Genomic DNA, 26685 nt, shown 5'->3' with positions numbered 1-26685 from the left:
CAGAGATTTTCCGTACAAAATGGTGGGTTAACCTTGGTTTTATAGCTAGCATAACCCCACGCTTGTATGACAAAACGGAAAATAACAAAAAATATCGAACTCTAAGGAAAATTCAAAAGTGAATGCCCTTATCAATTGTCAGTTGTTTATAGTTTCATCATATTAAAAGACATTGGATAAGCAACCCAAACAGGTATAATATGACAAAATTAAACTGTAAATCTTTAAAAAAAATCTTTCACTACATATATCCTCCGTATTTTGGCCCAAGCTTTCCTAAATAAATTATTCTATCCATTCTTTTGCTAAAACAAATTATTCTCATCTCAAAATTATAACTGAAGTTTAAAGTTCCATAATTAAACAAAGGCATTCTTATTAGATTTAGAACGGTTGCTAAAATCTTCGAGTTACGAATAGATTTGGTGTTTACTGTCGTATTTTTTTCTGTTTATGAAAAAATAACATAAAATGTGAAGCACACTGAAAAACCCACGTAGTGAGTTATTTTAAAGTGTGCACCACATTATTCATATTATTTCGAATAGGAAGAACAGATATGACAGTCATTCCTTATAACTTAATTGTAAATTCCATTTTAAACCGTAGTAAATAATGAAAAAAGGTATGAAAATTATGTTTATGAGCTTATAGACAAAACACTGTCTGCAAATCAGAATTCACGTTACATCCCAAAATTAAATTATTTAGAATAAGACAAGAAAACTTACCGTTACCATAAATATATTCCACACAAAATAACCCGGTCTTCGAGCGGCTCTACATTTAACTGATAGAGCAGATCGTCTTATACTATTGTCCGCCTGATCTATCACTATATCTTTCCGAGAACACTCAGTGTGCATGTATAAAAACCACTCTTGTTCATCAACAAACGATTGTCTATTGACCACGTGGTGGTCAGTTTCATCTTCTATTAATTCAACTTCGTACGACGGTAACTCGGACACTACCGTCACAGTCAGATCCTTGAAAATACAAAAAAAAAAAAATATTAATTGACAGAATATATATTATCATTTCAAAACGCCCTAGATCGAACATTTTCAAATAGAAATAACTCGGACACTACCGTTACAGTCAGAACCTTGAGGTGAAAAAAACAAATGTTGGAAAGTAATAAATTTATAGAAGAAAATTATATTTTCATAGAGATACAAGTATTGAAAGACATTTGACCGGTTTTTTTTAGCATTTGCTAGTTAACTTCTACCTAGTTATAAGAAAAAACAACCTTTTTTACAAATATTCTTTTTGTAGACGAAACGAGCGTATTCCTTTACCAGTTAACCTTGTCCAAACAATCACTGATTTTTTTTAAATTCTTATGTAGTGAAGCATTTTGTATTTCTCAAAGGAGTAGGTTCAGTATGAACACTTTTTGGCCCCAAAATTTAGCAGTTTTACAAAAGTATGAAAAGTAATCTTTTAGCTATTTAGTGGAAAGTAGAATGCTTCTGCTACATCTATATGGGCTGTTTTTGACAATACAATGCACATATATCGGGTACTAGCATCATTAAGTCATGCTAAATAACTGAAATCTTCACAATTTGAGCATTTGAGTTAAAGCTTAGATGGTTTCCATCTTAAATTAAAGTGGCCGCATTCGTTTTCATTCATAATATTGAAATGTAAGTTGTATTTGGTGATAATACATAACATATATAAAGGTTGAGGACGAAAACGAATGCGGTCATTTTCATTTTTGACAAAAAAATGACTAAATCAGTTAAAATCTTTTACATAAACTAATTGATAGACACTTAAGTGTTTAAAAAGTGTTAAAAATCTTTTGTTCGATGAACCTAAAATTTGGGGCTAAAATTGACCCTTACCGGACCTACTCCTTTGTAGGCAACAGAATATTACCGATATTATACATTAGAACTAATTTTGAAAGAACCTAGCATCTTTAAAGAACTTAAACATAATATAAAATATATATAAGATAAAAGACACATTTGAATCTTTCTTTTTAAATTCACATGCTAACAGAAAATAAATTGACTTCTAGCTTATATATTAGGTGTGAAAACCGGGAGGCGATCGTCATTGCTAAAGACATTCCTTTCCCCGTGATGCCAACAGTTCTTGGTTGTCAAATGCTCATGTTTCGAATAAAAGTAAAACTACATACCTGCACATCAAAAGGAAAGTCGTCCAATTCCAGATTTTCCATGAATGTTCCCTTTATGACCCTTTTCTCTGATATATATGCGTCCCCTTTATCATTATACAGTATACGGTACCGCATCTGTTCTTTAGGATCGCCATATGAATTTTCTATATACAATTTCGGATTCCAGATCTTGGAGAAATCTACATTTTCTGCCTAAAAATATGAATAACAAATATATAATATATCAATTTAATTAGAATTTTCTAAGATTTCTGCCTCAAGAATGAGGGGAGACAAATTTTGCAAAGCTCATCTGGTACAGTAAAACCTGTACTTTACATGTGATCATTATCAAATTAATATTTGTAAGATTTGTCCCTTTAGGGGATATATTTGATGATTTTTCTGAATTGTTGAAAGAGGTTCGGTTACCAAATTACGATTTACCATAAGCACATTGATACCATATGACTGTTGTTGTCGATTTTTTTGATGTGTTTTGTCATTTGATTTTTTTATGGACTTTCCGATTTGACTTTTCCTCGGTGTTCAGTATTTTTGTGATTTTACCTTTTTTTCAAATCCCTATCAAGAAAACCAGAGACGATTTTCCTAAAAAATGTTTTTGTCTCATGTTGGGTTTGTATCAGTATTAATGTGCTTCTATATATATATTCTTATTTGTGTTGGTTTTCGCTAGACTACCAAATAAAAGAACAGATATATTCAGTTACTTTTTCTATTCTCTCAAATATTCAAAGTGTCAGCTCTTCCCACAATTTTGATGATTATGAACAGGCCCATGAGAAATGTTCTTATGTTTTAACCACTCCTTACCAAAAACTCTTATAAGTATTTTCACCGTTAGTTTGGGTAGAAATGTATTCGTGCCTTGACTAAAATGTGGATCGTTTATTTATAGCATGTACTGTATTAACCACAAAGGACATCGCAATGGACATGGACTATAAAGCAGATTTATCTTATCTTTATTTATTTGCAATGTGAGTTACTCTTCCTATTCTTAAAATGTAATTATATACAAGTAAAACAAAATTTGCTCGAATTTCTAGTAACTACTTTTAGCAATATCAGTTTCTTTTTTTAAAAGTGGACAACTCGTTACGTATACAGCATTACTAAATACCTTATGTAAATCAAAATAAAACTTGATCTTTAAACATACTTACCGACTTGTTTTGACCGTCTAATGTAGGTTCCCGCCATTTTGCTTTTACGATAACGTCTGCCGTAAATTGCTCCTTTAAAGTGTCAATCTCACCAACTTTGAAAAATTGTACACAGATCTGTACTTTTGCCTGTAATGGGTTATTAGTCATTTTAATGAAATACCACATAAAGTGATTGTTACAGACAACTTTTTTTGTAATGGCTTTGAGTGAACTCATTTTGCTCCTTTCGGAATACTCTAACTTTTTCATGAGCCGATGATATTTTATCAAATTTGTAATGCAAAATAATATAACAAGTTATGAATTGTCATTAATTACACAGCAGAATATCCTACACAGCAGGCACTTCGTTGCATAATATCAATATTGGTTTATTACTTCAATAGATTAAACAAAATATATTCCGAACAAAGTTTTGTCACTGGTAAAGATCATTATGTGCCATACGCTCTATCTTATTTAGAGAGCAAAGTTTTCGATATCTTTGTTAGTAAACAGTTTTAACAAAAATAATCCATATGTCTTTAACGATTTAATATATATCTGTTTCCTCTCCATACCAATTAACACTGACATTTCAGCCGGATTATGGACCGTTGTGCAATAAAAAAGCATGAATGTAATATCCATTAGATAGACATACTTTTAGACATTATTTCCATATCGCTCTAAAATATTAAAAGCTTTAATATGGTATGGGTAAACATAGTGTGCAATGTAGCAACAGGAAAACAATCCGCCAATTAAAAAGTCCCAAAAGGGCAACTCCAATGGTGGCAAACTATACATGGGAGACAATCCATTATAAATATTCTATTATCACAGTCATGATTCTTATACAAAAACGAATATCGAAGCTGCATTAAATACCACACACATGTCATAAACATCAAATGCTTTTACCAATCTTATCATCGTAATGGAATAGTAACACGTTCTGACAAGTCACATGCAATTTGTATAGTTTCATTGTATGTTGATGACTGACATGTCTGTGGTAAATACATTTCAACCCACAATATTTTTAAATCACGTTTTTTTAGAACATCTCGATCCATCTTAGGGTCGAGGCGGATCCAGCCATTTTAAAAAAAGTGGGTTCCCAACACAGGATACCAGGGCGGGGGGGGGGGGGGGGGGTCAACTATATGTTCCAATTCAAATGCATTTATCGGTCAAAAAGAGGGTTGGCACCCCTGGATCTGCCACTGAGGGTTCAATTTGTACAAGGATTATTTGATAAACGTCTGATCTCGAAAAGAGAACTGAATATTTTCACAGCTATAGTTCATTTGTTTTATATACAGTATGCAAAATACAAGCCTCTCCTTTACTAGTGATTTTTCTTTTAAACTGTAACGATATTTTTAACTTAACCAATGAACAAGAATGCACAATAGATACATAGATAATTGTCGGTCTTTCAATCATTTTTCCTATGCGTCCAGTTCGGAGAAATAAGACACAAGAGCAGTTTGCCTGATTGTCAAATCTCCCAATTTAGAATAAAAAATCCAAGAGAAACAACCACGGTAATAGCGTGATTTTGAAAACGAGTAAGACTTGAAAAAGGGGAAGGATATCAACCTCGCTAGCCTATCCTGTTGTGCGGCTTACACTACGTAGTACAAATATTACAAGAAGGAATATTACAAAATACGTAATTTCACAGAGTGGACGACATTCTAGTTTTGTTTGTGAATTTGTCTAACAGTCCACAAAGATAAGGTCATTACATATTTAATAAACAATTTAATTTCTGGAAATTCTGTGAACAAAACTGGAAGGTAAATGTCTGAACATGACTAAATGTTCCCCAAGAAAATATTTAGAAATAATTTTTAAACTCAAACACAATATTTAGGTGTCTTCTCATACTATAATGTTAAAATTGATGATATGAATTATTCAGACTAAAAAACCAGAGAAGATACCAAAACGATTATGGATTGTGAAAACGAAAATCATAAGTTGTAAAATCTTGAATACCAGGACCATAAACATAAAACGATCTGTCAATGGAACCTAAACCTAACGATTCATCACCACAAAATCCAACCAATAAAAGTCCATCGACTGTATTATTAGTTATATAAGGTGAACTTTAGAGGAAATGTTTTGAAAATATTAGCTTGATGCTGTCAGTTGCTTTTGTAGACTTAATTTTTCTGTTCGTCATCTTTCGTTGTTATCGAGAAACAAGACATTCTAAAACAAAAAACGAGGAAACATTTCTGCATTCCTAATATTAATCTTCATTTGCTTTTATTCTTATTTTTATTTTGTAGTGTATTGAAACATCTCTTTATTTTTCGGGATAAATCCTTTTTTTTTAATATATCTTTTTTAACTCTTTAAATATCCTGGGTGCACTGGAAGTCAATCGCAACATTTGCATTGTAAATTTATTAGGCACATTAATTTTTATATAATTGGAAATATAAACTAATGAAATGTGTCCTCCGTATAAATGATTGCTTCTGTTCCCCAAGTTTTCAACATTTTTCTTTTCGACTTGTTCGTTTTGATAGTCCCTTAGGTATTTTTCAACAACATTGTATCACTAAATGACATTTTGCTTACTAATAATATTTTATATGAATATTTATTTGGTATCACCTTCATACAATTAATAAAAAACAATTTTATCCAAAAATGTTGCAATGATTGCATTGATTTCATACATATCTATAAGGTATCACCTTCATACAATTAATAAAACCAATTTTATATAAAAAAAAATGTTACAATAATTGAATTGATTACATATATATGTATAAGGTATCACCTTCATACAATTAATAAAACCAATTTTATAAAAACAAATTACAATAATTGAATTGATTACATAAATATGTATTAGGTATCACCTTCATACAATTAATATAAACTGTTTTATCATAAAACTATTACAATGATTACATTGATAAATGCTATTGGACAACAAACATTCCACAACATATAACAAACACCGAACATTGTTTTATTACATAAGTAAATGATATCACTATAGCTAACTGTATAATTGAGAACGAACGATCTGTAATCCCCCTGACTACATAACTATGATGAAAAGGTTTGGAAATGTCAATAATTTCCCAAGTGATTGAATACGAAATGACGAACATTTGCATATTCTTCAATGTTAAATGCTCATGGGTACTTTATTTGGACAGATATGCACCATAAATATGATAAGTCATCATAAATGTGTTTTATTGTTGAGATATTCGAAGTCGATAAATACAAAACGTTGAAAGATACTAGTTCTCTAAAACAAAACAAAATATTCGGTCGGGTTGTTGTCTCTTTGACACATTCATAATTTCCATTCTCAATTTTAAATGAACAAAACCACCAAAATGAGTTTTTAGAATTATAGAATCATTTGTAAAATTTAAATGATTGTAAAATTCGAAGCTTGCATAAAAACAACATTGTCTTCAGTAAAATTAATTAAAAAGTAAAATATCAAAAATACCTAACTCCGAGTAAAACTCAAACACATCATACGAATGGATAACAACTTTTATATTCCTCACTTGGTACAGGTATTTTCTTATATAGAAAATGGGGAATAAAACCTGGTTTTATAGCTAACTAAACCTCTTAGGTGGAAGTGGATATGTGAAGTCTAGACTTGGAAAAGTGTGTGTCTTCTGACAAAGTAGCAAAAATACAGAGTTCGAAGGTAAATTAGAAAAGGAGAAGTTCATTAGAACTGAAAAAAAACAGACGTTATAAATCAACAGAACGAGATAAAAACAATAACCATCTCTTGATTCGGCTGATTCTATACCTCCTACTGAACAAGTAGCAGATTATTTCGAGGATCACCGATTGTGTTGTTCCCCCTTCCCGATTAAGCACGAGGATCACCGATTGTGTTGTTCCCCCTTCCCGATTAAGCACGAGGATTTTCGATTGTGTTGTCCCTCTTTTCTGGTCTAGCAAGAAGGATTGTCACCTTAACACACCTTTTAGATTCCATACTTAAAAAGCTGCAAATTGAAACAGAAATAGGAGAGCGTTTTGCACTAGAAAATTGAGAGTCAAACCAACAATCCTCGGGGATTGAGGGGGATCGGCAATTCAATACGTAATTGTTGGGGGTGCCGCACGGGTTTTGTTACCCTACCATTTTGATATAATGTAGATTTTCAAAGTGTATACCCTTTTATATAGCATAGACAAAATGGAACCTTTTTCCACATTGGTTGGGTTTTATGAACTCGTTATAAAAAGTAAAATCACAAAAATATTGAACTCAGAGGAAAATCAAATCGGAAAGTCCATAATCACATGGCAAAATCTAAAGACAAAACTCATCAAAAACGAATGGACAAGAACTGTCATATTCCTGACTTGGTACAGGCATTTTTAAATGTAGAAAATGGTGGATTAAACCTGGTTTTATAGTGCTTAACCTCTCACTTTGTTGACAGTCTCATCAAATTTCGTTATGTTTACAATGATGCGTGAACTTAACAGACATATTAAAATAAAATAGTCAAAATATGGGTACAGCAGTCATCATCGTGTAACAATTTTAAAAGGAACAATTTAACTGAACACAAAAACATCTATCTACAAACACATTCATTGATTCGCGTGTCTGACGTCAGAAAATTATATACGTCACATATTTTTGTCGTTCAATGTTTATACCAATCACCTTTGCTCGGAGCTTAGATTCCTTATGTTGACCTTATAGTTATCATATATTTCTGATAGTTTCCCTTACCTATTCACATATTTTGTACTCGAAAAAGTAAGCTATTCAATCGAAACTTCATATCACAGTGTATTGAGGTAGTGCCCCCTCCCCCGGACAACAACCTATGGCTATCGAAGAAAACACGTAATTTGGCATACGTAGGCTTGTAAAAATTATCTCTAATTGCAAATCTAACTATAACAGGCAAGATTTTTTTCTCTTTGTTACAAGCATAATTCACTGCTTTGATAATCAATTTATAAAAATGACCACATTATTGATATTCATGTCAGAGTGTTGACTACTGGGCTGGTGATACACTCGGGGACGAAACGTCGACCAGAAGTGGCATCGACCCAGTGGTATAAATAGTTATCAACGCTGCAAATAGGAACATAAATGGAAAAGCGTTTTGCACTAGCAAATCGAGAGTCGAACCAACAACACTCGATGACATCATACAAGTTATTACTTGTACAAATATAATTGTACGAGTAATTACCTGTACAGTTTTTGTTGATAAAAAGATAATAACTTGTACAACTCCCTATCTTTTTTGTTTGTTTCTTCCTTCTATCTGCTTTTTAAGTAATAACTAAAGCAAACATGACACTTTGAGCATATTGGGTTGAACAACTAGATGCCACTTAAATACGGACTACTGGTGCAAAGTGACAAAGTCACTGAAAGGAATAAATAAAATGAAACTCTTCCAATTATTTTGATTTTGCCAATGGAGGGAAATATTCAATTGTTCTCTGACTTTGTGTTTTAATTATAATTATTTATTTACTTCCTTTTTTATGGAATTGTTCAATTCTTAATCATTCAGACCAGTGTCAGTTATTCTCGTGTGTTCATGAAAATCAAATTTTTAGAATTAAAATTTAGTTTTTTAAATTAAATACTCACCTTCATAAATTAAGATATCAGTCCACTCGCTGCATTATTCAACTGAAAACCAGCCAGAAATAGAACCATGACCCCGTGACAACCTCTTCCACCTGACACCTGCGCGTCCTAAGCCTTCATCATGTGTTCCTTGAAATGCCAGGCACTAAGGAGAACAAAGGGAAGGGGGAGGGACCTCTGATTTATAAATTTATAATTGGCTCAATATCTTTAATTGTTTTTACATAGGCGGTAATGGTAACGTTTTTTCCTGTAGCTCAGTCCATATCGTAAACTTGGATATGTATGATAGCTCGTTTCGAAGCTGTGACATTTTCACATATGTAGTTAAATTTTCGGGGTACGAAGTGAGATTACTTTTTCCGTAAATTAGCAAACCCCGAACATCCTTTTGTGATACTGCTCCTTGTGGTAAAATATCCCCTTTTTAACACAATAAGTTCTTTGAAAATTTAATACTTTGAACACATTCAAGAGCTCCATAGTTTTTACACATTTATTCTATGTTCCTCTTCTTTCCTAATCACCACAAATAATTAAGTTCAGTCATTTGTTAAAAATAGAAACATGTCCAATATCACTACACAGAGATTTTTTCTTTACACGTGACTTTTGAGTTCCTCATTTCGAGGCGCATTAGGGATGTTGTCCCAATTCTTTAAGAAACTAGTAAGGCTTCAACTCCCTCAGGCAAAGTTGGCTTTGAAGAGGAATTTGGCTATTTATTTTAGGTATTTTTGGCATATAATTGTTCAACGGTTTCGGTAGTTATACATCTTTGGATTTCAAATGTTTTGCTCTGAGCGTTCCTGATAAAGGTAAATCCAGAAAAGCGCTTCGGACACAAGAAATTATTAAACGTGTTGTTTTCATTTTTTTTATGAAGGTGAGTATTTAATTTACAAAACTAATGTTAATTAAAAAAAAAAAAAGATTTTTATTACATTAAATACCTCATCTTCATAAATTTAGATAACAGAATATAACGAAGCTCTGAATCCCCCTCACTAGGAGGAGGAAAACAAACCTGCTGAGCAGCAACATAAGGTACTAAAGAATAGAGGTTGTCACAATGAAGAGGCATGTACCGTAAATAATGGTTATAATAGGCACTATTTGACCTCCAAAAACCAATTGACATGATTTCCGACATAGAGAAGGCATTAAAAATGTTCTAAGAAGAGGCTAAGACTCTTACTTCATGTGTTTTAACTTGATGTTTAACTAAAACGTCATAAGAAGCAGACTTATAAGTATACATGACAGTATTGCAAATCCAGGTAGAAAAGGTTTTAGCAGAAATGTTAGACATTCCTTTTAATAAGAATGGTCTTGCAAAGACCCCTCTGAATTTTGTGCAAGATCTTTGGAAGAAGACGAAAAGGAGGAAACATGTAATTGAACATACCCTTTCAAGATGTGGTCATACTGTACAAATTGGCTACCATATTAATCAAATACAAATTTCTAAAATGTTTCAAGTTTATACTAATGCACTTATAATAAATTATTTTTAAAGGAAAAGTTTTGTTGTAGTCAAGAAATAGGCCAAGGTAGAATAATGATTTGTACAAGTTATCTTTTTCTCAATAAACAATGGACAAGTAATTACTTGTACAATTGTATTTGTACAAGTAATAACTTGTATGATGGCATCACACAAGTAGTTATTTGTACAAAATGTTTGTACAAGTAATAACCTGTACAAAATAATAACATGTACACGACATATATATAAATAAGGCCGTTTGTTTTCTCGTTTGAATTGTTTTACATTGTCATTTCGGTGCCTTTTCTATAGCTGACTATGCGGTATGGGCTTTGCTCATTGTTGAAGGCCGTACGGTGACCTATAGTTGTTAATTTCTGTGGCATTTTGGACGGTTGTCTCATTGGCAATCATACCACATCTTATTTTTTATACTTATAGTTATCATAAATTTCTAATAGTTTTCCCTACCTATTCACATATTTTTGAACTCGAAAAAGTGAGCTATTCAATCGAAACGTCCTATCACTATGTATTGAGGAAGTGTCCCCTCCCCATGCAACAACCTATGGCTATCGAAAAAACGCGAAATTTGGCATACGTAGGTCTTGTAGGCTTGTAAAAAGTATCTCTAATTGCAAATCTAACTATAACAGGCATGATTTTTTTCTTCTCTTTGTTACAAGCATAGGTCACTGCTTTGATAATCAATTTATAAAAAGCGACCGTTTTAACAAACATCCAATTGATTAATTCTTTGTGTAACACAAACTTTGTGTTAACCTTCTGTTAATTTATCATTGTCTTTATTATTAACACCTGTAGATTTTTTTTATCACTAAGAAACACAAAAATCGACAACTGCAACATTTTATAGTTTATGAAATCCTGTTCTTTTATTAAAACTAGCCTGTGATTTGACGTCACATATTTATTTCTTGTGCATAAATCTAGCTGATGAATGCATGTGGGAACATTTAAAATCTTTCTCAAAGCATTTTCCCGAAATAAAGATTAAGGTCAATGCTTTATTATATTCAACAGTTGGTTATTGATATAATTAACCAAAAACACCTGCAAATCAGCAGTTTCCATGTAATTTTATTTTAACAGATTAATTTCCTCTTTCTTCTTGCAAAAGTAAAGCACAAACTATCTGTTGATATCATGAACTTAAGTTGTTAAAAACAGTATATCGTGCCTGTATGCCTGTATGTGTGTTTAAATCAGCATTTATGAATATTGGGGTTACTGTTATTAATCAATCGACGAATACCATATTGCAACGATTCCAGGATACTGGGGAGAAGACAGTGCAACCTATATAAAAGAGGGACGAAAGATACCAGAGGGGCAGTCAAGCTCATAAATCGAAAATAAACTGACAACGCTATGGCTAAAAATGAAAAAGACAAACAGAAAAACAATAGTACACATGACAAAATATAGAAAACTAAAGAATAAGCAACACGAACCCCACCAAAACTAGGGGTGATCTCAGGTGCTCCGGAAGGGTAGGCAGATCTTCCTCCACATGTTGCACCCGTCGCGTTGCTTATGTGATAACAAATCCGGTAAATAGTCTAATTCGGTAGGTCACATTCATGAAAGGGAGGGGATTGTAGTTACGACTTAAGGAACAATTCGATATGTAAATGTAATCAGTATACGAAAAAGGTTGAGGACACCTGATATCTTTGTCTGGTATGCAATTTCTATTACTACTGTTTCTACTTATACTACTTATAATAGTAACGAGAGGAATTTGTATAAGTGACTTGGCACTTGTTTTCCAATCCATGTATTGTATTTATGTTCATATTTATTTATCTGTTTCTAAATTAAAATATTGGTTACACTTATAGTAACGTTTATGTTTAAACTATGTAGTTCAATATTTTCTCGTTTTTGTATTCAACGTAGCACACAACACATTTATTGTAATCACGATCTAAAGGGATGATATCTACAAAACTCTTAGGTTAACAATGTTGCAACATTTCAAGTGAGCTTTGTTTCTTTTTTTTTTGGGGGGGGGGGGGGGGGGGTGTAATGAAACCAATGAAATGTCAACAGAACACGAAGTAAGTGACGGAAATCCGATATATTTGGCATTATTCTACTACTACTTCTTGTCATGAATCAATAACAAACCTTTCTAAAACCAGCCGTTTTTATAATTTATATAATTTATAAAGAATCTAAGGTTTCTACACCCTCAGACAAAGTTGAACTCATATTGATAAGGCCAATTTTGATGACCTTTTTTATCATATAGCTTGTTTACTGTTCCGGTTCTTTAACGGAGGCAGGGAACTAATAACGTCGTGTTTTCATTTAATTATACTTTTGCTTGCTCTAATAATAAAGATAACCAAGCTAACTGCAATGTTATATTTATTGAAGTATAAAAAAATGCATAATACCTTTTTATATGCAGTAGACACATATAACAGACACGCTAAATAAAGAGAAAGTTTGCAATCTTAATGTAAAAACCAAAATCAAAGTAGTCTTTTACTACACTAATTACAATGGCTAGGCAGTCTAATGACATAACAAAAATGTATAAATAATTTATCAAAAGGCTAATATTTGAGAATATTTCCACTTCAATATACAATTCTAGTGCCAGTAAAAACATTTTGCGTTAGAAATCTTTTCGCTCAATTAAAACTTCTTATAATTAAAATAAAACGAACTCAAAACATATTATGCGAAAAAAGGTTTAATGTTGCATGTGTACTTCTTTTAATCAATTATATTTAAAAAGGTATATATGACGTCAGAACTATAGACAGAGGGGTAAAAGAACACATATATCATTATTTCGTATTTAATATGTTAATTAACAACTCACAACCTCTTGTTTTAATACAAAGAACATATTGAAAGAAACACAACATAATATTAACACTTTGTTTTGATTACAAGTGAACATGAATGGATTGTTTATGTATGCTTTCATTACCGTTATACGTTATGTTTATTACTTGAATCGATGCCATTCTTATAATTTTTATGGGATTATATATACACCATGTATTTTGGCATCAATTATTTTTTATCAAATTATATTATATATCTGATGCATTTGTTGATGAATATCTAAACCAAACCGAACCTTCCGCATATAAAGATAATAACGGAACAAGATAATAATAGAGTAATTCAAAGCAGAGAACTATTTTTTATCAATTATATCCAATAAGAAACTAGTTCAAATAATTCCATTTTTGCAATAGTGAAGCATAACCAATGAAACATTGTCATTGTTAGCAATGCAAACTTTACTTCAAATAATATCAATGCTTTTTTTTAATCTAGATTTAAAAATTGAAATAATTTTGATTCACTGGGCCTTTCACTTTAACAATCTTATAATCAAAAGTTGAAAGTTATTATAGGATTCAATTTCTCTTTAAAGGAATATATTGGTGTATAAGTTGGACCAATTTACTCGCAAACAAAAAAAAGTCGGAAAAGAAAAATGATGTGAAACCAATACAAAAACATTGTTGTCAACCTTTCATCTTATTCAAATGGCAGAACAATTTATATCCATAGATCCCTTGTCTTAATATGATAAAGAGGGATTTTAACTGAAGTTGAACGTCATCAGCTGAATTTATGGTCAAATAGTCATCAAAGGTACCAAGATTATAATTTAGTAATGTCGAATAAGCTTAGATCTCAAATCGTTCAAAAACATAAAATCAACATTGCTCTCCATAATGATAATAATTGTCGAACATCAACTTTTCCAGATGAAGTCGTAGCCTCAGTTAAAATATATTAACATAGTTTTCATAAGTGAAATAGTTTTGCAAGTGAATGAATGGTAGATGAAAACAGATCAATTGTACCATGATTATAATTAATTACGCCAGACGCGCGTTTCGTCTACATAAGACTCATCAGTGACGCTCATATCAAAATATTTATAAAGCCAAACAAGTACAAAGTTGAAGAGAAAATAGTTGTAATTTCTGGAAATAAAACCCTCAACACAGATCAACTGACTTTTAAACATAACGTAGAAATTCCATTATGATAATAAATCAAATTTAGCTTATGATTTTTATGACAGGTATATTATCGATGTAAACAACAAATGTTTTACTCTCAATATACCTTGTATCATCTAGAAATTACAAAAACTATTTTCAATTATGTTTTTATGTATATCAATCATTGGAAAATCGAGTTCATTGTACAATAAGACAATCTTACAAATTTCAAATATGAATGAAATGAATGGCATGCACATTACAAAAAATAACTTAACAATTGCTATTGGGTCAGGTTCGTGAAGATATTTTCCTCCTATCCTCCTTTATGCTATGGTAGTTTCTTTAGATAGATAACCATTCATTTATCAGTCTTTCATAGACTGTACATTTCTTAGTTTTTTTTTCTTCTATTTTTGTAATGAGTTTAAAATAGTGTAGACATACTTTTGAATAACATCTCCTGGGTATTGATATACATCATCAATTTAGGTTTAATAAATGATCAACGAAATAGACTTCAAATGAAACGTTAAAACCATAACACCGTTAGACGTTGTAAACAATGACAACTGTACCAAAAATGATATGACTTTATTGAATTTGGATTTTAAAAGTTAAATAACATTAATCGAACGATTCTTAAACTTATACAATCTTATTTTCTCAAACAGAAAGGTATAATGGGATTCAACTTCTCTTCAAAGGAATTTATTGGTGTATAAATTGGACCTATTCACTCACAATATCCATTTTATTATCTAGAAATTACAGAAACTATTTTCAATTATATTTTTCCGTATATCAAATCATTGGAAAATCGACTTCATTATACAATGAGACAATCTTGCAAATTTTAGATATGAATGAAATGAATGGCATGCACATTACTACAAACCAACTTAACAATTAGTATTGGGTCAGGTTCGTGGAGTATGATTTCCTCCATTCCCCCTTTATGTTATGGTAGTTTCTTAATGATAATCATCTGTCTGTCTTTCATAGACTCTGAAAGTTTTTCCTCTTCTTCTATTTTTGTAATGAGTTGAAAAAAGCGTAGAAATTGTTTTGAATAACATCTCCTGAGTATTGATATACATCATCAATTAAGGTTTAATGAATGAACAACCAAAATAGACTTCAAATGAAACGTTAAAACCATTACATTTCTAGACATTAATCATTATATTTGTACCTTCATATAACGGTTAATTTGTCTATTAGAAATAAGACTACCTCAAGGCATATGTTAATGAAATTGACTGAAAAGATGAGGTTCTGTATGTCCTCATCTTGACCTAATTGATAATTATTGTTGTATATATGTATGAAATATATTTGTATATAACAGACTGGCGTTATCATCATTATATCTAGTATATTATATACAAATGTGTTAACAAGCAATTTTCCCTGCACTAGATACGCGTGATGGTCATTCAAGTATCATTCTGAATCTTTATGGTGTAATCCATCATCAACAATACGTTTGACCTTTTGATTTTGCCATTGGATTAGGGACTTTCCTTATTCTTCGGTATTTTGGGGATTTTACTTTTTTCTTTTAAAAAGGACGTGAGTATAAAACGTAAAACTTTATCATTGTCTTTAAAATCAAATTTCATTCATTGTCCTTTAATAATCGATTGTTTCTTGGTCAACATCCGATGGTGAAATTTAAGAAATTGTCTTCCCCTTGACATGGGATTGAAAAAAAAATGTCATCCAGGTATTAACCCGCAAAATCGGTCATCTTAACGCACTAGAATAACATATCGTGTTGTTTTCATACACATTCCTACGAATGGTGCATACATTAATATTAATGTTGGTCCCCCACAAATTTTGGCCAAAGTTCTGACCTCATTGTCAACCAAAGGTTGTGGCCCAAGTTTCTGCCGCGTTGTCACCCACACCTATGGAGTATGTGAGGACAAGAACCACTAAATACCTGATGACTTCAGCTGTTTTATTTTTATCTAGATAAACAACAACGTCATAGAAAATGGCATATCGCCTAACCTATGATTATTGTTTAGTAAGTCAAAGTTAATGCCAACATGCCCATACATCTTAGATCATCTTATATATTCACTTAATGTATGTATTGAGTCATATATTGAGGTATCTGTTTCATCATTGTGCAATGTTGTGTTTGTTTGGTTTTTTTTTTTTACATATATATTTGTTCGTGTTAAAAACTATTGCATCAACTGGTTATTTCAAAAATGATAACCAATCTGACTTCAACCTTGGATACAAAAATTTGACATGCATTTTTTTTAATTGTAATTTCCGTTTTTTATTTTTATTTTTCATTCAATACTGTCCTGCCTTTTTTATAAGTTTATCCTGACTTTTTTTTACACAAATTGTCATCCTGCCTTTTGTCGTCGTTAAGTAACTCATTTGCCTTTTTTTACCTGAGGTAAACTTACTTAGTTTATTGATCGTTTGAAAGTTAAAACCCACACCAGGACTGTTTTATTATACTGCAATGTTCGGGATGCCCGGTGAAGACATCTTCATTGGAAGAACTCGAAGATAATAAGCCAATACCACATAGTCAGCTATAAAAGACCCCGAAATGACAATGTAAAACAATTCAAACGAGAAAACTAACGGCCTTATTTATGTAAAAACAAATATATCTATTTTTCAACAAGTGTTCATGTAATCATATCTCATGAAGGAGCTCCGGAAAAATACAAATCTAACTATGTAGATTGATTAGGCTAATAAAAGAAAGATATTCCAAAGACATTTGAAAATTTATCATTAAAAGATAAAAGAGCACTCTTAAATATAACAGGCTTTAAAAATTTAATTATGTTTTATTATTACGGTACACGTATTGGTGATTTTTTTTTGTCTAAATAAAGTACAAACCAATTGCACTATCATATTCAGTAGTATTTTATTTCAGTTATGTCTGCAAAGTTTCAAATAGCACTTCAAAAGAAAAATCTTGGAACAGGAATTCTATTGAAAATGCACGGGATGATAATTATGTATGGCAATATTTTCTTGTATATAAGTAGCTCACTATGTAGATATACAGAGCATGATGAAGACCTATTCTATTTCACTTCTTATAGAAAGGTACATATAATAATACTTGTCGACCAACACTAGTAGTTTGACTCCGTGACCTTAAGAACGTTCGCTCCGTCATTGATTTTTTTTTCCTTATTTATTTTGTATTGATGGTTTTACTGCTTTGATTATTGTCACGATCATGTACTGTGTATGACGCTAAATGATGAAATCTACAAAGCTCACCCTACGAAATTCTATTGTAAGATGCATGATTCAAATCAGTCGGACAATATCATATAGAAGAAATTGTGTATCTAATGAAAAAGAAAGGTTTGGAATATCTTTAAAAATAATAAGTGAATAACAGTCAAAGAGGGATAGCACATCGGGTTAGGGCTTTTTTTGCTTAGAACAGTGTCTATCATTGAGACGAACTTTGATGAAAGAAAGTTTAGTTATAATTGTCATCCTTGACATAAGGCAAAAAAAAAAAAACTTTTAGCACTTAGAAGTCAATGAGGATACTTTGGGCATACTTGAAACTTACTTTTATCAACACGAACGATTGTGAATACTAAATATATTATATCAATAATATATCAAAATTACGAGCTTTGTGATTTGTGGCCATTATATTCGGCAATAAATGTTGTTGTTTTTCTTCAAAAATATGCAAATGTACATCTCCTGTCAAAATTAACACTCAGTAAAATTCTAATTTTCCGTAGCACAATTTTGAATGACGTCATACAGCTACTATCTTGATCGTTCTAATGATTGATATGATAGCTATAATGAAAACCGACTTATTACTAAATCAACATGGGGTATGCTCTTCTGAGCTATCGTGGTTTAGTGGCTTCTTCTTCAAATTATGAAGATAACCACATTTGATATAATAGTAACATTGGAATCAACTTTAATAGCATACAACCATGAACATCAATGCAAATTTTGATAAAGATATGTATGCAATGTAAGGAATGTTATTTTGAACAGCAGCATATCTTATTAACTGATTTATAGCCACTGTCAAGTACAGAAGGCTTTTTTAATGTCATGTTTTATGTTTCATCAGTATTTATTTTGATTCTTTGAAAGTTTTACAATTTACATTTGTAGATGTTTAATTTATTTTCAGTGAGATATATTAATGCTATGATTGTAAATATAATGGAATTAGATGTGACTGTCAAACAAGTGAGAGGTTTACCGCTATAAAACCAAATGCAAACCACCACTTTATACATTTGAAAATGTCTGTACTAAGTTAGGAATATGACAGTTGTTGTCCATTCGTCTGATGTATTTTATCATTTGATTTTGCCATTTGATAAGGAACTTTCCGTTTTGAATTTTCCTCGGAGTTAGTATTTTTGTGATTTTACTTGTAAATAGACAATTTGTCTTAAAAAAAACGGAGTGAATAAAGTGCGACTAATATCTTTATTATGCATAATGAATAGTCGATATTTCATGAAGAGTAAAACATGGACATGGCCCATTCAGTTTTCTACTATTTCTAAATTGTAAATGTCCCCATAGTATCATCCACCTCTTTTAAATACATGTAGAATGATGTATTTTGTTTTGTCATCTGCAAAAATATCGAGCGAGACCTCATGGGCGAGTTGATGAAGCATAAAGTTCCATTATTTATTTTATCGGCAGGTTGTCTTAACTGTGTATGTGTTTTTATTGAAACCTCATGGGCGAGTTGATGAAATATAAAATTCGATTATGTATTTTATCGGCAGGTTGTCTTAACTGTGTACGTGTTATTTTGTTGAGACCTCGTGGGCGAGCGGCAGATGAAATATAAAATTCCATTATTCATTTAATCGACAGGTTGTCTTAACTATGTATGTGTTTTTGTTAAGACATTAAAATAAAATGAAATAATAAGAAAACGTATTTTTACGGGTACATCACGTTGTGATAGTAATTTTTTGATATGAACGACCAGGAAAGAACGTTCATTGATAAATTGACGCATATGTGAATCAACACGTGACGTTGCTGAACGTATTTATGACGTCATTGTCTGATATTTTCAATTTCAAGTCATGTTCAAAATCAAACAAGTATAAAGCGTAAGAGCAAATGGAAAATGTACAAATTGCCGATAACTTTGTATAGCGGTCAAACCTTTATCTTCATCTCGTATATTTGGTAGAATTAAACATAAAGAGTCAATATTCTATAAACCGTAAGTTTTACTGAATTTGTCTTGTATGCCGAGTGAAAAGGTTATCTTAAAAAATGCATATATGGTTATAATATAACGGACAATACAAATTCAGTGACTTCATCTATGTAAATATTGATTGACGATGCACGTTGACAGTTGATTATGATTTTTATCAGTATTTCTAATTAATTAAATTTGCAATGGTTTTCAAATTGGTATGCGACATATTCTTATGAGAATCAATTTGCCGTATACCAAATCGTTAGACTGATAAATTTGCAATTATATGAATAGTGCTTTTATTGCTTTTACATTGGTCGTAACTGATCATGGGATATAAGGAAAATTTGTTATAAAGGTTGTTCTTGCAGTAGACTATTCTCGCTATCGCCTCTGGTCTCGATCTGTTTGAAGTTCATGCCATTTCCTTTGAATTGTTTCTCTATTTGTACATTGAAAATGAATTGACGAACTATATATATATCGGTATATACATACTTATGTTGTCTATTTTCTGGAACATTAGCGAAAATAATCATTTTTTATATAGATAAGACCGTTAGATTTCCCGTTTGAGTGGTTTTACACTAGGTTTTTTTAAGACCCTTCAAAGCTTACTGTTCGGTGTGAGCCAAGGCTCCGTGTTAAAGCCGTACCTTGACCTATAATGGTTTACTTTTATCAACTGTTACTTGGATGGAGAGTTGTCTCATTAGCACTCACATCACATCTTCCTATATCTATAAAAGGAATGTTTTTTTTACCTTAAGAACAAAGTGTGTCCTCATCTATTGAACTGACTGAAATAAAATCCAAGATATAAGCAGACATTTTAATTTGTTAAAATTATCATTCACTTGGCCTTTTTAGAGTTTCTGTCATAATAATGGTAAGAGTGTGACTTTACGTTATTACTTATCTATTCATTCGTTTACAACCACATACATACTTTCGGCATCGTGATATTGACTACTGGTCGACATATTTAGCAATGATTCTTTATCTAAGGTAGACTTATGGTCGTCATCAACAAAGATTTTAGTGATAATGATCATCAGTGTCTACAAGAAAGGACAACAATAGTACGATAATGGAGAATGTACTTTATATGCCATTGCTGGTTGGCGTTTTGTTCATGAGGGTATCACCAGCCCAGTACTCAGCACTTCGATGTTGACATGAATATCAATTACACGGTCATTTTTATAATTGAACACCGAAAGAAGGAAAATTTGCTATCGAACACTGTAGATGAATTACGTAGACCATTCATTTATCCAATGCTCCTTCGACAGGGTAGACGCTAATGTTATCAGAGTAAAAAAAAGGACATGTAGCAAATAATGTTTTTAGATTAAGGGGAAATTTTGGTTTTGTGTATACTTGATTTAATAGTTGAAACAAGTTATGCATACAAAAGGAAACGGGTGATTGATGACAATTTATGTTTCTTTTATCCTTTACTAGAGTTCACGATCTACCTCAAAGTTACCTAAACTACATAAGTGTCCTTACAAACAACGGTATATTGCTGGGTCTTCCAAGTGCTCCACGAAACCTCTTTCTAAATATATAACATCTATCTTATCAGCAATCAAAGACGGGCTTCAAAGTTATTGTGAAGCTGCCTATTCTAGAGGTGGCGTGAATCAAATGTGGATACTTAAAATTCCAAAGATCTTTTAGAGTACATACAATCTAACTCTCTTTCATCTTGTAATAGTATTAAAACATTTGACTTTTTTACTCTTTACACAAGTATTCCACATTCCAAACTAAAAGACAAATTGAAAGAGTTGGTATTGCTTTGCTTCATAAAATAGAATGGCCAGCGTAGATACAAGTATCTAGTCTTAGGGAGGGATAAATCCTACTTTGTAAAGGATCACTCTGATTCAGACAAAAAATTCTCTGAAACTGACATTATCAAGATGCTTGATTTCTTGATTGACAACATATTTGTTACGTTCGGAGGACGTGTTTTTCAACAGACTGTCGGCATTCCAATCGGAACGAGTTGTGCCCCTCTACTTGCCGACTTGTTTCTTTATTATTATGAGGCTGACTTCATGCAGGAACTTCTTAGAAAAAAAGATAAGAAGTTAGCAATATCCTTTAATTCTATTTTCCGCTATATAGATGATGTTCTTTCACTAAATAATTCAAAATTTGGTGACTGTGGAACGCATCTATCCCATCGAGCTAGAGATAAAGGATACTACAGATACAGTTAAGTCGGCCTCATATCTTGACTTACATCTAGAAATTGACAATGAGGGTCGGTTGAAAACAAAACTTTACGACAAAAGAGATTATTTCAGCTTTCCAATTGTGAACTTTCCATTTCTAAGTAGCAACATTCCAGTAGCATCTGCATACGGGGTATAAATCTCCCAATTGATACGATATTCCCATGCTTGCATTTCCTATTATGATTTTCTTGATAGAGGGTTGCTGTTCACAAGGAAGCTATTAAACCTAGAGTTCCAAATGGTGAAGTTAAAATCATCCCTTCGTAAATTTTACGGACACCATCAAGAATTGGTTGACCGTTATGGAATAACCGTTTCACAAATGATATCGGATATGTTCCTTACGTCGTAACTACAATCCCCTTCTCTTTCATGAATGTGACCTACCGAATTAGACTATTTACCGGATTTGTAATCACTTAAGCAACACGACGGATGCCACATGTGGAGCAGGATCTGCTTACCCTTCCGGAGCACCTGAGATCATCCCTAGTTTTTGGTGGGGTTCGTGTTGCTTATTCGTTTGTTTTCTATGTTGTGTCATGTGTACTATATATTGTTTGTCTGTTTGTCTTTTTCATTTTTAGCCATGGCGTTGTCAGTTTATTTTCGATCTATGAATTTGACTGTCCCTTTGGTATCTTTCGTCCCTCTTTTACATCCTTCTATTAACAATGGATTAATAAAAGAGGGACAAAAGATACCAAAGGCACAGTCAAACTCATAAATCTAAAACAAACTGACAACGCCATTGCTAAAAATGAAAAAGACAAACAAACAACAGCACACATGACACAACATAGAAAACTAAAGAATAAACAACACGAACCCCACCAAAAAACTAGTGGTGATCTCAGGTGCTCTGGAAGGGTAAGCAGATCCTGCTCCATATGTGGCACCCGTCGCGTTACTTATGGATTTTGAAATTCGTACACCAATATTTTGAAACATTCCAAATGAAATCTTTTTTAACATTTTCTTAAAATTCTCAGATCATGTACAATAAATAGTTGAATCAATAAAAATAAACAGGTGTAATCTATTAGCATAAAATTAAGAATGGAAATAGGGAATATGTCAAAGAGACAACAAATTGACATAATAGCAGATAACAGCCGAAAGTCACCAATGGGTCTTCAATGCAGCGAAGAAAAGTCCACAGCTGGAGGTGGTCCTCAGTTGGCCTCTAAATAAAATTGTGTACGAGTTCAGTGAAAATGGACGTAACATTAAACATATAATTAAACTCAAATTTAAAAACAAACACTCTAAACTAACTAAGGCTCTTGACTCGGGACTTGCCTTTTTTCTCCTTTTTATATGAAGTTCTAATCTCTTGTGGTGGTCTATATGTGGTAGCTCTACAAGATCAGATTCACTGTTTCCCATCCTAATGGTAGGTAACCTTTACATGTCAGAAATGGTTTCCAGCAATCTGTCCTTTCAATTTGTATAGAATCCTGAAAGCTATGTGGATTCTTTTTAATTATTTTTACTTGAAAATGAATAATTTAATCTTTTGTGGTTTTAAAACATTTCAAGTTGAAGCTTGTTAGGGTTGTCAAGTAGTTGAAAGATTTCAACTTAAATTTTGAATGAAAAAAAAGTTAAATATATACACAAGATATCGAACATTGAAGATTTACTATGTAACTCACGTAACACCTCATATCTTACTACCATGCTAATGCGTTCAACCTTACACTTAAACATTAAAATTTCAACTAAAACGTCATACACAAATTATCAGAATTCCACATAATCATTATGGTTTGATATAATTGACAACAGTAATTCATAGGAGACAGTTTTGAAGAAAAAAATCAATTGAAAGTTGCTGTACGTTAAATTTATTAGAAGTTTATAAATCTACCTGAATTATTCCAACTCACGCCAAGGTCACGCGACATTTGTAATCAAAACGAGACCGAAATCCCCATGAAAACAATATCTGAGAGAAAACATTACCTACCTTGTTTGCCCCAAAGTCTCGGTTAGATAGAAGCGTGTTATTTATGGATTTTTGACTGTGTTGTCAGTTTAGCTAGTTAGCTTATGGAATGTACATCACATTAGACGTTAACATAATTTGCCAAGGACACATATAATTAAATGCAAACACACTCGTCTATGTATGATTTTAATGCTTTACACATATGACACTGGGTTCTGATGTGTAATTAGGTAATACTATGAAAAGAAGGATACCTATAGATTGAACAATAATAAGAACTCTTTCATCACATATAAAACACATATCAATTACTAAAAATATCACCATATAATATAAAAAAATAAGATGTGGTATAACTGCCAATGAGACAATTATCCACAAGAGACCAAATTTGACACAGAAATTAATTACTAAAGGCCACCGTAACAAAATGTTTAATACATTTTACAATAGTAAGATATAACATATGCTACTAATATTTGAAAAAAATGCATGTTTAAAAAATGTCAAATATGTGTCATAGAAATATATTTGAAGAAATAGGGAGTTTTTAAATAGTCATACAAAGTTGTAACTGTATGATATATCACATTGAAAAAAATAGCGTTCTACATCTTTGTGCATCAACTGACTTAACTCTATTTCAGTGTGAAGACCTTATACAACTCACTAATTTTGCAATAAAATCCTTCATTCATCAGAAATGTTATTTTAAATGTTGAAAACTGTTGTTAAATTAAGCGTTCCTTGCAGTTCGGACGATATCATCACATTTAGTAGTTTGTGTTTCAGTACTGATATGATTTATAACTTCATTTTGCAATCAAATTCTTGCTCCAAATATACATTGAGAAATAGTTTTAAGAAAGTAATGGTCGTATTCCGTAAGATAATTTTTCAATAGCTGTCTTTGATTATTTCGTTCGGGCCAATTTGATTCAACTTAATCTCGATAGCTGTAATAAGTTTATTTGACAAATATTGCTTTGATTCTTATAAATTCTTGGCTCTCAATTTTGGGGTATGAGCTTGCTTACCTTAAGAAGGTACATACATAAAAGTGAATCGGAAAAAATCTTTTTGAAGTGTTATTTCTATTCTTGAAATAACTGGGATGTTTTGTAACTTTGATAGACAAATCATGCTCTACCTTTACACTTGGCAATCATATAACACACCCACAAGAGTTTTAGAGAGTAAAACTAGGGTTTGATGATATGTTGGCTATCGTCATTATAGTATAATGACTTTTAAGTGTTAACGATGCGTTCCTAAACAAAACAGTTATATACTAGTAACGACCACTATTCATTGCTCCAGTGGTGTTTACTTTTAATTCAATTCGCTGTTTCAGAATCTAATGCATTCTGGGTAATATTTTCAAAAGCGTACACCAAAACGTTGTGATTGGTTTAAAGAGTACTAAACAATAGAAATCCATCCAATGATGTGACGTTATTTTCATTTTGGTGTACGAACAATGAAATTACCTACAATGCTTTAGATTCTGAAAAGGCAAATTTATCGAGCGTTTCCTTACACGGGTCAATAGATGAGATTGTTGCCTCTAAAAGTTAATATGGAAAGACGGGAGCTATGTTTATATAAGTTGCTAACTTTTACGTCATTTGGTCTTGTTTTAAGGCTTAAAGGAAAAAGAAAAGTAAAAAAAAAAAAAAAAATATATAAGGTACTCTTAACGTGCGTTTTATCTAAACTAAACCCAATTAGAAATTCTATATATTACTGTGATTCATGATTGATTATAAGCTGCAGTTTATTTATGTACATGTCCTCTTTTCGTTATATAGATCTTAAGTGACAATGGATTTTGGGGGTTTATGGGCGTCCAAGGTGGTGCACATAATCAGCGTCTTTAAATTAATCTCTTCCTTTGACGTAATCAAAATGCTGATGGATGAGAGCAATTAATTCATTAGTGCAAAACATTAAATCATAAAGTATAATGGCGTCAACGAAAATTGAAAAGACTCCAAATTTATAAAGTACTGAACATATATATTGCGTAATAATGATCTTTAATGAAATTAATGAGCATGAAGGGAACTACTTTTAATAAGAGTGGAACTTTCTAATGAGATAGAGAAATTAATGAGCATGAAGGGAACTACTTGAAGATGATTGGAAAACTGAATAAAACAGATACAGAATGAGCGAGAGAGAGAGAGAAGAAATTGAGATCTTTCTTTAAATACTTTTTGAACTTTGTGAAAGTTTACAACATTCAGTTTTATTTCTATACATAAACAAATCGACAAGTACTAGCGGGATTAAGAAAAAGCGGTATGACGTTAAAACAAATGGAATAATTTCCCATGCCTATAGAATCGTTAAAATAACTTTTCGCAGTGAAAGAGGGTCTTTTGATGTGAAAGAGGGTCCTCAGAAATACTGTTTACTCTCGTAGTGGTATTAACCAAATGTTGATTCAAAAAATCTCTAAAGACTTGGGATAAGTTAAGAACTTGATCTTTCTCTGAAAGAAGTTCTATCAAAACTTTTGATTTTTCAAAAATGTATAACCAAATTCTCAATGAAAAATGAAAAACAACCCACAATGCTTTTCAACATGAAAATGGTAGCATACGCTATAAATATATTTCATTGGGATACCATACGGCATTTGTTGTTAATAGTGAACAAACTGTGAATCTCTCCGTGCTGACCTCTTCTTATTTTCATATGAATCAGAGTTCCGTCAGACTCTTGTTAAAAACAAGAAGATCAAATCAGACAAGTCATTTAATTTTACATTCAGATATAA

At 31.8% G+C, this 26685-nt stretch overlaps 1 protein-coding gene across 4 annotated transcripts in view; it reads right to left on the bottom strand.

Annotated features, from left to right (window-relative positions):
* LOC143058214 (cys-loop ligand-gated ion channel-like) overlaps positions 1 to 26685 on the bottom strand; it is a 45782-nt gene that overhangs the window by 6978 nt on the left and 12119 nt on the right. For all 4 annotated transcript variants that reach the window (XM_076231676.1, XM_076231677.1, XM_076231674.1 and 1 more), the window contains exons 2-4: positions 3334 to 3462; positions 2162 to 2356; positions 732 to 989 (exon numbers count right to left, since the gene is read on the bottom strand). In XM_076231676.1, coding sequence (XP_076087791.1) covers positions 732 to 989; positions 2162 to 2356; positions 3334 to 3462 — 582 coding nt within the window. The remainder of the gene's footprint in view (positions 1 to 731; positions 990 to 2161; positions 2357 to 3333; positions 3463 to 26685) is intronic.

Source organism: Mytilus galloprovincialis, chromosome 14 (assembly GCF_965363235.1).
Source record: "Mytilus galloprovincialis chromosome 14, xbMytGall1.hap1.1, whole genome shotgun sequence".
NCBI lineage: Eukaryota > Metazoa > Mollusca > Bivalvia > Mytilida > Mytilidae > Mytilus > Mytilus galloprovincialis.
Note: the sequence above shows the minus strand (reverse complement) of the source record. Positions and strands in the feature narration are given on the sequence as shown.